The sequence below is a fragment of the Molossus molossus genome, unplaced genomic scaffold, assembly GCF_014108415.1.
Source record: "Molossus molossus isolate mMolMol1 unplaced genomic scaffold, mMolMol1.p scaffold_m16_p_17, whole genome shotgun sequence".
Classification (NCBI taxonomy): Eukaryota; Metazoa; Chordata; class Mammalia; order Chiroptera; family Molossidae; genus Molossus; species Molossus molossus.
In genome coordinates this window covers 4471967-4487019 of record NW_023425352.1, presented here as the reverse complement: position 1 = coordinate 4487019, position 15053 = coordinate 4471967, and the positions used below count along the sequence as shown (strand labels likewise).

The 15053-nt window shown below is 53.3% G+C and overlaps 1 protein-coding gene across 1 annotated transcript in view; it reads right to left on the bottom strand.

Annotated features, from left to right (window-relative positions):
- Positions 1–15053, bottom strand: part of DOCK1 (dedicator of cytokinesis 1) — a 423011-nt gene that overhangs the window by 370219 nt on the left and 37739 nt on the right. The window contains exons 2-4 of the mRNA XM_036264869.1: positions 10876–10959; positions 4324–4364; positions 2054–2109 (exon numbers count right to left, since the gene is read on the bottom strand). Of these exons, the coding sequence (XP_036120762.1) occupies positions 2054–2109; positions 4324–4364; positions 10876–10959 (181 nt within the window). The remainder of the gene's footprint in view (positions 1–2053; positions 2110–4323; positions 4365–10875; positions 10960–15053) is intronic.

Below are 15053 nucleotides of genomic sequence, written 5' to 3'. Positions count from 1 at the left end.
CACTCCATCTAAAAAAATCAATGGAAAAATATCCTCGGGTAAGGACTAAACAAAAAGCCCTGCCCCGTCTGTGTCCCTTTCCCGGGAAGGATGCTGATGAAGACACGGTGCATCAGTCTGCAGGGCACCCACAGGCCTCCAGAGGGAAGCTCTCCCCACTGTGGGGTGATCCTGAGGTTCCCGAGAGTCAGTGGGCACCTCCCACCGGCCATCAGAGGCTCAGAGCTGAGGCCGCGCCTGGTGTCAGTCTGCACTCTCCCAACCTTGTCCCTTTTGAAAGGTCCAATGTGTCCCTTGCACGAATGTGTCCACTGGCTCCAACGTAGGTGATGTGGTTGTGTTGTTCTACCTCTGTAGCCACTGTCGCCCGCACGGCTGGCGAGACACAAACCCAGCCCTGCCTGCAGCAGGGGCGCTGAGGAGGCGCGGGGCAGAGCATCCTGCAGGGCGCAGGGAGAATGAATGGGGACACCAGTGTGTCACCCTGGCCGGTCTGGCTCAGCATTAGGGCGTCGGCCCGCGGACCAGAGAGACCCCACTGGGTCTCTTAGTGGTTCGGTTCCCACTAAGGACACGTACCTCGGTTGCAGTTTGTCCCCTGCCCTGGTTGGGGTCATGTGGGTGGCAACCAGTCGTTGTGTCTCTCTCACATCGATGTTTCTCTCTCTCTTCCTCCCTCTCACCCTCCTGCTCTATCTGAAGATAAATGCAAAAGGTCCTCGGGTGAGGATTAAAAAAAAACCCACAGACCAGAAAGTGTCTGGCTGTGCCCAGCTCTGTCTGGGAGGGTATGACTCTATTTACTGAGAATCCAAATAACCTCTTCTTCACTTTACTATCATGCTTCATCCTTGTATCTCCCACATATTTGTATTCCTCAAAGTGTGTTTTGAAAAAATGATCCCACAGTCTGACTGTTACTCCGATGCTGGCGGAGGCAGATGGAAAATACATGAGAAGCGTCCTGTAGCCGATCATCTTCCAGCTCAGGGCAAACTTTCAGAACTTTGCTTTTTCATCTCCCCTTTAAAAGTTTGCATACAGCCCTGGCTGGTTTGGCTCAGCGGATAGATTAGAGCATCAGCCCATAGACCAAAGGGTCATGAGTTCGATTCCCAGTCAAGGGCACACACCTGGGTCGCAGGCCGATCCCCGACCCTGGTGAGGGTCATCTGGGAGGCAACCCATCAATGTGTCTCCTTCACATCAATGTTTCTCTCTCTCCTCCTCCCTCCCTATCTAAATATCCTCAGATGAGGATTAACAACAACAGCAACAAAATACTACTCTCCAGGTGATCACATTTCTGCCTCCCAATTATTTCCTTCACTTTAATGAGGTGTCACAGAACCAGAGACTCAGGCTGGCCTTTTTCACACGTTGCAAGTGCAGTACTTGCAAAGGCAATTTTGTAATCAGCCAAAGAGATGTCATTATGCAGTCAATCCTGTGATTAGCAATTTTATAACTTACATATTTAACAGAGTGTGGAGATGGAGCTGAGAAACAAGGAAAACATTTTAATGTCCCTCCTTCCCAGCTCACACCTGGCCATTCATGCCACCCTTGCCCCATGGGCTCCTGCCCTGCAGATGTCCTTTTAATGACCGTATGCAGCACCTCGATGACCTCTAAGAAGCATACCTCCCAAGTGGACAAAATGTAAACTTTACATGACCCAATGTAACAGCTGTGGTTCAGCCTAAACTCCATGTGGACCAAAGCCTTCCAGAAACGGATTCCGAGCTGGGGGGTGGGGGGCGTATCGCAGCCTCTGCCTCATGGGGTAGCTCACCAGGGAAGCACAGGGCACGGGATGCTTTCCAAAATCAACATCAGGTTCAAGGACAATGGCTGCAGTTAAGGAGCTGACTTTAGACCCTTCAAGAGCTCAAAGGCATGTTGCGCCCAACCCCAAAGCCCTCTTTCTCGCCCAAAACTCTGGTCACCATGGCCAATCCCGCCCGCCGCCCAACCCCCTCCTGTGACCCGATCACGGGAAAGGCAGCGAGGCCCAGCCCTGCCTTCGTCAAAACACGCAGCCCAGACTCACCCTTTTCCTTCGACTATTGCTTCTTTGAGATGAATATATGAAGCAGGAAATATACCCTTTGGAGAGGAAAAAAAGACCGTTTTTATTATCAAGATGAATACTGATGGCCAAACAACTGTCCCCCAAAAAGTGGGAGTCACGGGATCTCTAAGCATTCTGCAAGTCTTAAGCTAAGCATCACACACAACACGGCAAAGGAAAGAAAGTTTCAAGGATGGTGCCTCAGTCAGCTTCTGTTTCAAAGAGGCTGCTGATGTCTTCGGAAAGAACAGGCACATTTTCTGCAAAGGAGCAATCCCTGCCCCCTGCACAGGCCGCAGCTCGTTCTCACTGTGGCCCTGGACATAAGCAGATCAACAGCCAGCTGACGCCTGCACACAGTTGTTGGTGATGGTCTCTGACTGTTCCTGATCTCAACGCGCCAAAGTGATCCCCGAAGGTTCAGTTTACACTACTGATCGCCACCTCTCATTGACGACGGGCCTGACCCACAGAGACTCTCTGCACGGTCTCCAGACAGAGGGGCTGTGTGCTAGGCACAGAAATTGGTGGGCGAAACTGAGGGCTTGCCGGCTAAACCGTTCAGTAGCGCTGGGGCTCCGGTGCACCTGTCGTGGGAGCAGGAGCTTCTGACCAGGTTTCCCTGGCACCTGGCCCCAGAGGGCGGACACGGGCCATGCGGACGGCACACGCGCTGTCATGCTTGGGAAGGGTACGGGACCACGATCCCTGATCCTCCTGCCTACCAGGAAAGCGGTCAAATGTCTTCTTTCTTTCTTTATTTTTTTAATTAATTAATTTATTTTTCGTTACAGATGTTTCTCCTTTTTCTCCCCAGACACCCTCCTCCCTGTCCTGCCCCCACCCCCAGCACTGTTGTCTATGTCCTCGAATTTCATACACATAATTATCCCAGCCCGGCCAGTGTGGCGCAGTGAACTGAGCATCGTCCCAAGGACTGAGAGGTCCCGGCTCGATTCCCGGTCAGGGCACATGGCAGGGTTGCGGGTTCGATCCCCAATAGGGGGCGTGCAGGAGGCAGCTGATTGATGCTTCTCTCTCACATGAAAGTTTCCATTTCCCTTCCTCTCTCTCTAAAAAAGTAATAAAAACATATTTTTTAAAAAAAGAAAGAATTATCCCAGAGAGAGAAGGAGCGGGGCAGAGAGAGAGGCTAAGCAGCAAAGACAAGGGTCCATGGTGGCCCGTGAGCCTCATCTCAGAGCACGCTCGGGCTGCACCTGCAGGAGGACACTTTGTTCCAGAAGGGCAGTCGCTGTGAACCACAGCGCCCCCTGGACTCCTCCAGTGCACCATCCAGCTGGTTTGAACCTAACCTCGTTCAAACCTCCAGGCTCCAGGTCACTGGACAGGTTGAGACTTGAGGCCCAGTCTGAGCCTGGCGGGGCGGGTGGGAAGTCCCTGCCTGAAGGGCTTCAGAGGACACAGTTACAGGCTCAGGGCCACCAGAGGAGCCCAGCCCAATCGGGAGGTAATGAGAGGCAAGGTTAAGGAACAGAGGGAGAAGGAACCATCTGTCCAGCATAATTAGACATCGAAGCACATGTAAGATCACATGGATAGCCCAACCACAGCTAGGAAAGAAAGCACAGCACTCGCGAGCGGCGGAAACAGAAGAGCCGTCATTAGGTTTGGGGAGCTAAGCACGGAGGAGCCACGGCAGAGCTGCGCTGGGGCGTGTCCGCCACAGGGACCCACGTGTAATTGTACGTCTCAGCCTCAGAAAGTCTGACACCACCCATGCCCAGGGCCCTGGAAAGCAGAAGCTGTCTTCTGCAAGCTGGCCACGTGGTACAAAAACAGCTGAGCAGGGGGGAGGAAGCGCGCGGGAGCTGCGCAAACCCTTGACCCTCGAGGCCAGCGTCGAGTTGACAGCCCTGACCAGTTTTCTGGCTTCTGCTGTTGCTGCTGTTGTTTTCTGGAGTCAAGGTACCCAGAACATTCTGTGGCACATCCTGTACTTTCAATAGGATGGAAAATTCTACCAGAACAGGAGGGTCCCACCGCCCATGGCAACTGGTCCCAGCGTGTCACAGCCCAGATCGCAGTCACCGCAGCCGCGATGCCTGTGCCGTGTGGCTCAGAAGAGGACAATTCAGGGCAGTCCGCATGTCGGCCCGTATAGAGTTTAAACTCAGAGAGAGAGAGAGAAGGAAAATGCACAGACACGGATGAGAAGGAATTGATTTCCTCTCACGGGGTGATGTATGAAGGGACGTGCACCGGATTTAATGAAAAGAACGACTTACCTTCTTAGATTTTTTTCTTAAGGTGTAACCTCTGTACCACCCTAAACAAACACAAAGTTGAGACAGTTAGTGCCAGGAGACATCCGAGGGTCCTCACCACACGTCCACGGGGTACAGTCAGTTCGCCTCTGGAGCTGAGTAATCCTTCCGCCGGGGGATACACTACGGGGATTTGCAGAAACCGTCTCAAGGCTGTGCCTGAGGCCTGGGCAGCGGCCTGAACAGACAGACGCCAGCCCCTTCCCCTCCATCTGCAACCCCGGCCTTGAGATGTCAGCGGGAAGTTACCAAGCACAACTGCAGGCTCCCTGAGAATGATTCTCTTGTCTCCCCCTCCATCTGATTTGGATCGGGGTCACTGCCAAGTGCAAATACCGGCACCCTCAGACCGAGAGCTGCCCCACAGCAGAAATCCCACGGAGAACAGACTTCCTCCCGTTTCAGGACTGAGGGGCCCGGCCCCGGAGCAACCAGGAACTCACGAAACTCACAAAGTATTTCTGTGGCGAAAGTCCGGGACAGGAAGCAACAGTGCAGGAACTGGGCCCACCTACCCTCGGACTCTGGCCTACACGCGAGTCCCCGTCCCCGCCGTGGGGAGGGAGCGAGCAGTGGGCGCAGAAGGCAGACAGACGTCAGCCGTTGGCACGAATTCCTGGTAAGTGGAAGAGTCTCTTCCGTGTTGGGCCAGACCGCACCACGGCCTGGGCACCTCCCCTCAGGCCCAGGGCAGACACTGTCCCTGCAACACCCGCGGGTCCACAGCCAGGCCCCAGCCTCCCAACACCCCACCACGGCAGGACGCCAGCAGACGTTCCCTTAGCTCACACACCCTGAAGTCCCTCTGGGCCACTCACTCGGGGAAACTACACCTGACGCAAAGGCAAATTCCAACTGCGCCCCACAAGAGCAACAAGACCAGCCCAGGAATCGTCACGACCACGTGGAAAGTGCAAGCTGCGTGGATTCCCAGAGCAGCCAGATACCGGGTTTTTCGGCAGCATCAGGTCAGCCCTTAGAAACCAGGGTGTGAATTCGCTCAGAAACGGAACCTGGGCAAACAACACAGCCAGGGCAGGATCCCTCTCAAGAAGCGATCGTCTTTACAACCGGAGGTGGGGACCCAGAAAGCCACGGGGCTCAAATGAGCCAGGCCCTCGGGGACGACTGAGCAGGTGCTGCTGTCTAAGCATCAGAACAGGACGGGCAGGCTCCCAGGCGCTTCGCAAAGGACTTGCTGAGACCTGGGCGACCGATGAACCCACTTCACTGCCTGCACAAGGGGGCTGAACAGATCGTGGGGCGGTGCGGACACACAAGGTCTAGGTGCAGCTGCACAGCAGGGTTCCTCTCCCCAGAGCCAGGCTGCCCAGGTCAGTGGTTTCTCCGAGCCAGTCCAGAGGGGGTGCCGTCGAGGACAGTGCTTGGGGACACAGACACAGAAAAAGTGGACGGTCCATGAAGTCGGTGATTCAAAGCTACATTTACTCAGCATAAGGGGCTCTCTGTCCCCTCTCCTGTCACCATCTTCGCTGCATTCTCAGTATTGATACGCCCTTTCTTTTCTGAACCTGACAAGGGGTTCGTGTCCTAGAATATACAAGAAAGTACTGAAAAGTGACCAGAGAAAAACAAACCAAGTGAACTGCAGACAAAGTTTATGAACGCTGCACAGAAGAACCCTGAAGAACTCACACACGTATGAAGAGATGCTCAAACCCGGTGACCAGAGAAACGCACATTTAAAACACAATTGCTACGCAATTTTAGAGTAGGGGATATGGGCCACCCCTGGGCACTGTAGGTGAGACTGTAGACTGTGGCAATTAGTGGGGGGGGGGCGTCCCTACTTACCCACACTTTTACCCTACTTACCTACACCCTGAGACCAGCAAGCCCCTCCGGGGAATGCACCCCAAAGCATCCACACCCCCATCCACACACAGTGGGGGGACACAGGATGCTCCAGGCTGCGCAATCCAGGGGGGCAGAAGGGCAGGCATGGGGGGCCCGTAGCGGGAGGGCAGTTAGTACAACATGGGGGGTGAAAGCCACAGGCTCCAGGTGCTGCGGCAGCAGGAGTACGTCTTTGAAGAGAGCACCAAGGACCAGGTCAGACACAGAGAGCTAGGAGCATGTTTACACACATGAAAAATAGATGCAAGGCAGCACGTCAAGGCACAAAACACCACTTCAAACACAGCAGCAGGGTTCTCTATGCAAAGCGGGAGAAAGCAGTGAGCCCTGGGGCGGGGGCTCTTCTTTTGCTTATGCTAGCACAGGGCAGTTTCTCTCCTTTTAACCTTCACCTGAGGATATTTTTCCATTTATCTTCAGATAGAGACACATTGGTCCGGCTGGTGTGGCTCAGTGGTTGAGCATCGACCCATGCACTGGTTCAATTCCAAGTCAGGGCACATGCCCAGGTTGTGGGCCAAATCCCCAGTGGGGGGCACGCAGGAGGCAGCCAATGTTCTCTCTCATCGATGTTTCTGTCTCGCTCCCTCTCCCTTCCTCACTAAATCAATAAAGAGAAGGGGGGTTGGGAAGCACCAAGAGACACATCAACTGGTTGCCTCCCACAAGACCCCAACCAGGGCCAGGGACCAAGCAGCAACCGAGTTACCTGCCCTTGACCTGAATCCAACTCAGGATTCTTTGGTCCTAGGAGCCGATGCTCTGACCACTGTGCAAACTGCCAGGCCAGCATTTTCTCTTGATGGGCTTGCTAAGCAACTGAAAATCCTACGGTTTCCTCCCCAAGACTTCAAGCATGCACTCTTCATTCAAACAACTGAGCCCACACACTATGGCCAGACGCCACCCTGGACGGAGCAAGTCTACCAGACCAGACCAACGTCTGCCCTCCGGGAGCTCATAGACTGGAGGGCTCCCTCGGACATCAGGGGGCAACCACAAACCTGGCTGCAGCAGACACTGTGGTTTAATCAAAAGAATAACTTCCTAATCTTTGTGTGATGCCTGTGCTCTGCTCGGGCACAGCCTCCTGCCCCTGGAGATCCTGTGGGAAGGAACGGGCCACAGGCCGGGCATATCCGTGGCCTCGGGCACAGCCTCCGCCCCTGGGGATCCTGTGGGAAGGAACGGGCCACAGGCCGGGCATATCCGTGGCCTCGGGCACAGCCTCCTGCCCCTGGGGGTTCTGTGGGAAGGAACGGGCCACAGGCCGGGCATATCCGTGGCCTCGGGCACAGCCTCCTGCCCCTGGGGATCCTGTGGGAGGGAACGGGCCACAGGCCGGGCATATCCGTGGCCTCGAGCATAGCCTCCTGCCCCTGGGGATCCTGTGGGAGGGAACGGGCCACAGGCCGGGCATATCCGTGGCCTCGAGCACAGCCTCCTGCCCCTGGGGATCCTGTGGGAGGGAACGGGCCACAGGCCGGGCATATCCGTGGCCTCGAGCATAGCCTCCTGCCCCTGGGGATCCTGTGGGAGGGAACGGGCCACAGGCCGGGCATATCCGTGGCCCCGGGCACACCCTCCTTCCCCTGGGGATCCTGTGGGAAGGAACGGGCCACAGGCCGGGCATATCCGTGGCCTCGAGTGTGTCACTTAACAAACATCTGTATCTTGGGTCAGCTTGACCCTGGACACTGTGTAAAGCAAGGTGTGCTCTCCATGACCCTGACAGCTCTGCCCTCTCCACAGGGACATGTGACCTTCCTTTTCCTTGTGCGAAGCCCCAAGCCGTCAGGAGCCTGAGACAGAGAAATTAACCGTCACAGGAGGGCAAACGTGTCGTCTGAAATTTAAAGTAAAGAGTGACCCTCTAGAAAAGGTACACTCTCCGGAACAATCTCAGTCATATCCTGAGAGCGACCACAACGAAAAAAGAAAATCCAATTTAACAAAACAGAAATAAATGTTCGTCGAGGACAAGTGGGGTGCAGGGTAGAAAAGACCAAACCCTAATACAATCCACAAAATTTAAAAGGAACAAGAGACAAGAGCAGACAAACATTCCATTTCTATTCAGTGGTAGTAAAATCACCACGTCCCCCCAAGTCCAAATGATTGTCCCATACGCATGTCCCTGACCGGGTCTAATTCGAGCCAAAGGACAGTTTCCAAATAGAGAAATTCATTTTACATGAAAGAGCCTTCGCAAAGAAGGGAGTATTTTAAACGAAACCTGGGAGATGGCTCTCAGAAGGGTCCTTTCTCAGGGTGCCGGCCAAAAAGTCAGATGTCTGCTCTCCAGTTTTGGGGTTTGGTTTTTAAGCGAAACGTGTAACAGGCTCACTGACGAGCCTAAGGACTCCTCTGCGTGAACAAGGACATTCTTCTTAGGACGCAAAGGACAAGAAGCTGCCGTCCCCACACACGGGGCGCAAGGGACATTGATCTATTCAGGGATGGCGTCACTGCCCAGTGCTTATTGCCCGGGAGTCCGCTTCAGCTGACCCAGGGCAGAAATAAAACAGCTGTAAGAGCATTTTCCCCTTCAGATCAAGAACGTGTCTGAGATGAGTTCTGATCCTTACCCTCTGCTTAATGCCTCTCGGTGTCCTCTCAGCCACTGCTACTATATACTGAGAGCAGACGAGGCAATCCGAGCGTCCGCTGCAGAAACGGAGGCGCCCGTCCCCAGGACTCAGCCCCCGAAGGGTCGGCTCCGCTTCTGCGGTGCTAACACCAGCTTCCAGGAAGACACGGCTGGAGCCTTTTCCTCCCAGCAGGACTCCGGCAGGGTCAAGGGGGCACAGGGACTGGAATTCTAAGTCAGCGTGAGTCACTTGGGAACTAAGGAACGTGAGCTTGGGTGTGCGACCAGGTCTGTGCCTGTCTCAGGAGTCCCCCAGGACACCGACGCAAGCCGCAGCTTGCCCAGTGCCTAAAGCGAGCGCCGCTGAGCCGGGTGCAAAGTGGATTTCCAGGACTGAGCCTGAGTGCAGTGTGCTGATTACGACAGGATGCCTGCCATTCCTGTCCGCCCCCACCGCCCACGTGCACGGCGCTGGCTGAACCCAATTCCAAAGCAATGCTGCTGTTGACATGACCGATTTTCGTAGCTTATTGCATTCCTATGCTATACGGGAGTCACCCTTTCCAGCAGGAAATAAGACCACTGATGCTAAACCTCCTTCTCACGAAACGTGCAGATCTGAAGAAGGTGGACATCAAGCCTGAGGCTGCTTCCCTCCTGTGCAGCGACAACCACAGTGCCGAGGAAAGGCGGCCGCTCAACTAATCCGCAAACCCTCCACGTGAGAGACCACCGCCTGGGAAAGCAAGGACGTTGGAAAACCACTGGCAGCAGCTGTGTATTTATTGGATAATTATAACAACTGCTTCCCTGGACCACCCCCCACGCAGCCGTGACCATCTCTGTTCACTCCCAGGAAAATGGGGCCACAGATTTAAAACAGAAAAGGAAGTAAGAAATGACCATTCTGGTTCCTCTGAGAATGTTATTCGCATCTAAGCAACAGCCTGAAATGGCTCACCACGCCCTGGCCCGTTTGGCTCAGCGCTCTGGACCAATGAGTCACGGGTTCGATTCGGGCCAGGGGCATGTACCTCGATTGCGGTTTGTCCCTGACCCTGGATGGGGTCATGAAGGGGGTAACCAGTCAATGTTTCTCTCTCTCTCCCTCCCTTCCATTCTATCTGAAGACAAATAGAAAATATCCTCGAGTAAGAATTAAAACAAATAAATAAATAAAAATATAAAAGCTCACCATTCTCATCACACACCTCACAACGACTTAAATACTAAACCATCTTAAATGTATTTTTAAATTTTTTTCCAAGTGGTCAGTTATTAACCTCAGGATTTATAAACATTTGCAAAAGAGGAACCAATGAGAGTTTGTCTGTTTTTTTTTAATGCTAACAGCTTTTTCAACAGAAAATTTTAGAGGTTCAAAAAAGGAATTTTTGCCCTGGCCAGATAGCTCAGTTGGTTAGAGCGCTGTCCTGATCCACTAAGGTTACGGATTCGATCTCCAGTCAGGGCACGTACAAGAAGCAACCAATGAATGCATCAATAAGTAGAACAACAAATTGATGCTTCTCTCTCTCAAAAAAAAAAAAAAAAAAAATCAATAAATGTAATAAAGGAGTTTTTAGTTTAAATTTCATCTTAATAAAACCTTCATTAAATAATGGATAGCCCTGCCAGCCGGTGTGGGGTGTGGCTCAGTGAACTGAGCATCATCCCATGGACTGAGAGGTCCTGGTTCAATTCCCCGTCAGGGCACATGCCCAGGTTGTGGGCTTGATCCCCAGTAGAGGGCGTGCAGGAGGCGGCTGATCGATGTTTCTCTTTCACATTAATGTTTCTCTCTCTCTCTCCCTTTCTCTCTCTCTACAAAATCCATAAGAATTAAAAAGCAATAAATAAATAACGGATAGCCTCACTACTGTCCTCACCAGAAAGGCATCCGCCAGGCAAGAAAACCAGTCACGTGAGAAAGGCACATGAGTGTCCATGCTTTCTTAGCAGGACACGCTTTGCCTACCGGGTACCGGGAAAGTGTGCTGACCGCCCGAAACAACACTGGCACAGACGCTACACTGTATACGCACCTTCATACGTTTCTAAGATGTGCACGGTGTCTCCTATTTGTAACGAGAGTTCATCCACTCCCCTGGCGTCGTAGTTATAAAAGGCTGCAGAGACGGAAAGAGGGCGACATGTTAGTGCTGTTTCTGCTTGTGTCTGATGTGACATACACTTGTCTTTGCCTGGGTCATCCTCTCTGATACCCACAGACGCAGCCTTTTCTTTCAAGAGACAAATACAAAGAGTCGTCATTTAAGCAGAAGAAATTCATAGTTACTCAGACAACCATGAAGTGACTTTTCGTGTGTGTGGTAAAACATATATATGTAAAATTTGCCTTTCTGAGCATTTTTAAGTGTAGCAATTTAGTGACAGTGATCACATTCAAATGGTGTGGTACCGTCACCCATCAATTCCCAAAACTTTCCATCCCTCCAAACAGAAACCCCACACCCATGGAGCAATTGCTCCCCATTTGTCCCTCCCCCAGCCCCTGAGAACCCAACCCTGATACCATGATAACCGGCTACCTCATATTAAAAGCAAACACACGATTTCGTCCTCTTGTGTCTGGCTTCTTTGCCTTAGCATGTTTTCAAGGTTCACACACACTGTGCCTCGTATAAGGACTTCATTCTTTTTATGGCTGAATAATATTGATAATATCAAGAAAAGAGAGGACACCACTAACAGCATCTCAATGATCGCTTGATACGCTATCTGAGATTTCCATTCATAGATTTTTGGTCATTGGATGATGTCTTCCTGACTATGAACCAATTACACATGAACTGAAAACATGTAGGAAGCCAAACTGGTTTTGAAATCATACAACCAATGTTGATATGAAGCCCAAGAACTATGTTACAATCGAATAGGCAAAAACACGCCCAGCATTAAAAAGAGGTCCTTGCCCAGACAGTCTGGCTCAGCAGTTAGAGCGTCGGCCCTCGGACCAAAGAGTCACAGGTTCGATTCTGGTCAAGGGCACACACCTCAGTTGCAGTTAGATCCCGGCCCTGGTCGGGGTTGTGCCGGAGGCAATCAGTCAATGTGTCTCTCTTGCGTGGGTGTTTCTCTCTCTCTCTCTCCCTCCCTCCTTCCTTCCCTTCCACTCTATCTAGAAAAAAATCAATGGAAAAATATCCTCAGGTGAAGATAAAAAAGAAGAAGAAGAAGAGATCCTTAAAACTGGTAACCCCTGACACATCTCTAAAATCCCAAATCCTTATCCCGACAGAAACCAGCTCCTACCCTTCCCGGATGAGCCCCTAAAACAGTGATATCATTCCATTCAGATCATACTTGTGCTCAAACATTATGGGATAAAGAACTGTCACAGTGAAAAAAAGATGTTAGAAAATGTCTGAGTCCCAAAAATTATTCAATTAGCCCACTCTTAATTAAAAAAAAAAAAAAAAATACAGAGATACGGTGATGTCCCTCCTTCCCAGGGGGTTCCACCCAAAAGGATGCCACCGTCCACGTACACTCATCTCCAAATGCCTGGTCGATGCCTCGCCCATCCGTCCTGCACACACTGCCAGACCAGCCTGTGTGTGTCTGTAAAATTCTCCTCGGTCGTATCGTGGGACAACTCCCCCAGCAAGCACAGTTGGCCCTCCAGCACCAGAACACCTCACCTTGCCCTGCACCCCACACTCCTGACCCCCCTGAAGGTAAGACCTCAACTCCTCCCACACCTGTGTGCAGTGTCATCGCCTCCCCTCGACAGCTGGGTCTCCGCGCAGGGGGACCTCTTCCGGAAAGCCAGGTCCAAGCACGTGTGCTCTTTCAACGCCCTTCTCCGAACATCCCCAGCACCGCAGCACCCTAACCGCAGTCGTCAGCTCCTCGCTGAGCCCCGAGACAGGCAGCAGGCCCGAATCCAGGCCCACACAGCCACCCCGGTCTTCACGTCCGAAAACTCGAGTCAGACAGGCAGGGAAACGCCTCTGCCCTGAAGACCTGCTGACGGCCAGCAAATGACCCGCCCTTCCATCGTCAGTCTTCGGATGAGGATACTGATACCTCCCCTCCTAGGATCGTGTGTGCGTTTTGTGTCTTAAAACAACGGCACTGGCAGACCTGGGGACCTGGGGACCTGGGGACCTGGGGACCTGGGGACCTGGGGCCCTGGGGCCCTGGGGACCTGGGGACCTGGGGACCTGGAGACCTGGGGACCTGGAGACCTGGGGCCCTGGGCAGGGGCCCCACTGTGAACTCAGCAAAGGCTAAGGGCTCGGTGTGGTTGGCAGTGCTGTTCTCACTGCAGTGAAACTTCTACTGCTGCCCGGGTCCTGCTGAAAAGCCACAGCAAAACCCTGTCCCACGTCTGCAGAAATCCTAATCCATCAAAAGCCACATATAAGGAGAAAACCCCATTTTCGCAGGAATTCTCCCATATTTTCACCAGAACTCATAAAAGTGTAATGTCCTTGACTGACACAAATGGTTATTGGTAGTGATTTCCGTTTCGTTAGCAGGTGACGGCGAACCTTGACCAAGGCGCCGCTGCACGCGTTCCGGAGCTGGGGCGGGGCTGGCTCCCCCGGCTCGGTGTCACCGTGTTCCCCAGCCCCGAGGAACCAGAAATGCGTTCCGCACAGTTCTCAACAGCCTCCTGCCGGCACGCCAGTTCTGCGACAGACGCGGAGAAAATACACACATCGAGAGGAATGAACGCGCAGGGAAAGGAGCACGTCCTCGGGGAACACGGCGGCCCACGTGCATCCGCGAGGCCCCCGGCGAACCCCGGGCACCTGCCCCTCCAGCTCGGAGCAGGCAGCCCGGGCACCTGCCCCTCCAGCTCGGAGCAGGCAGCCCGGGCACCTGCCCCTCCAGCTCGGAGCAGGCAGCCCGGGCACCTGCCCCTCCAGCTCGGAACAGCAGCCCGGGCAGCTGACAGAACCTCCCACCTGAATCTAGAAACCCCCAACCGCACTGTGAAGTGAGCCTTAAAGACCCCGATTTCATGGATGGAGGAAGAAAGGGCTTCCGAGGGTTTATGCACGTAACCCCAAATGAGACAGCAGAGCTAAGGACCCCCACACTGGCTGCCCAGCCCCCAGCTTTCTCTTCTTCTTAGATTCACTGCCTAAACAGTCCTATATTAAAGCTAAAATAAGACTCAACTCTTGAAGGTTACTGGACAAGGGAGTGGGGGGGAGGGGTGCGTGTGATAGAACAACAGCCCCCAAAGTCATCCACGTGGAACCCCCAGACGCTGTGAGGGTGGGGCTTTCTGGAAGGAGGGACTAGGGCAGGGGATGCTAACCCTGGACTCCCCACGTGGCCTATGTAACCACGAGGGTGCACAGAGGGCGACAGGAAGGCGGGAGTCAGATGTGAGGACAGAGGCAGAGGTCACAGGGCGCGGGAAAGGGGCCGCGACCCAAGGGTTGTGGGCACCTCGGGAGGCTGTCCAAGGCAAGGACATGGGTTCTCCCCCAGAGGCTCCAGAAGGAACCGCCTTCACCCACAGGTTGGGTTCTGACCTCCAGGACGGTAAGCGTGTGAGTTTGTGTTGTTTGAACCCTGAAGATGCGTGGTTGTGCTCCAGCAGCAAAGGAAACGCATACAGGGAGGTGTGTGCAACAATGTCACAGGGTGTCTTGTGCTTTATTCAGTCACTGCCTAAGGGGCAGGTGACTAACTCTGACAAGTCTGTGACTAGGGCTCCCCAGTCCTCAGGGGATAGAAAAATACGGGAATGCAGTACCTTTTTCTTAAATAAACCCAAAATTATTCCACGCAAAAGGCTGTTCCTCATTCTGATTGTTCGATGGTTCAAAGCTGCCCCTTTCTGGGGTCAGAGCAGGGACAGGGCAGTGCAGAGCGTCTCTCCTTTAGCAGGGGGATGAAGCAGAGGGCATCTAGGTGGTAAACGTCTCCACCTGACAGAGTACCAAGATGGCAGCCCCGTGCCCGGCGCCAATCTGCCTTCTGCATCTTTCCAGTCAGTTAAGATCTGAGGACAGTCCACCAGAGAACATGGTCACAGCGTGTCCATCCACATCTTTGGAGAGGGTGGCACTCACCTCGTCTGGGGGGCTGTATGGCTGATACATCCCTCCTCCTCCAGTCCGTTTACCCTTGTACTAGCCTGGCCAGAGACGGCGGCACTGGACATACCTGCACGGGCATACGAATTTCTCAGTCCTGGACTGCAGACTCGGGTGTACACTCATCAGAGATGTGA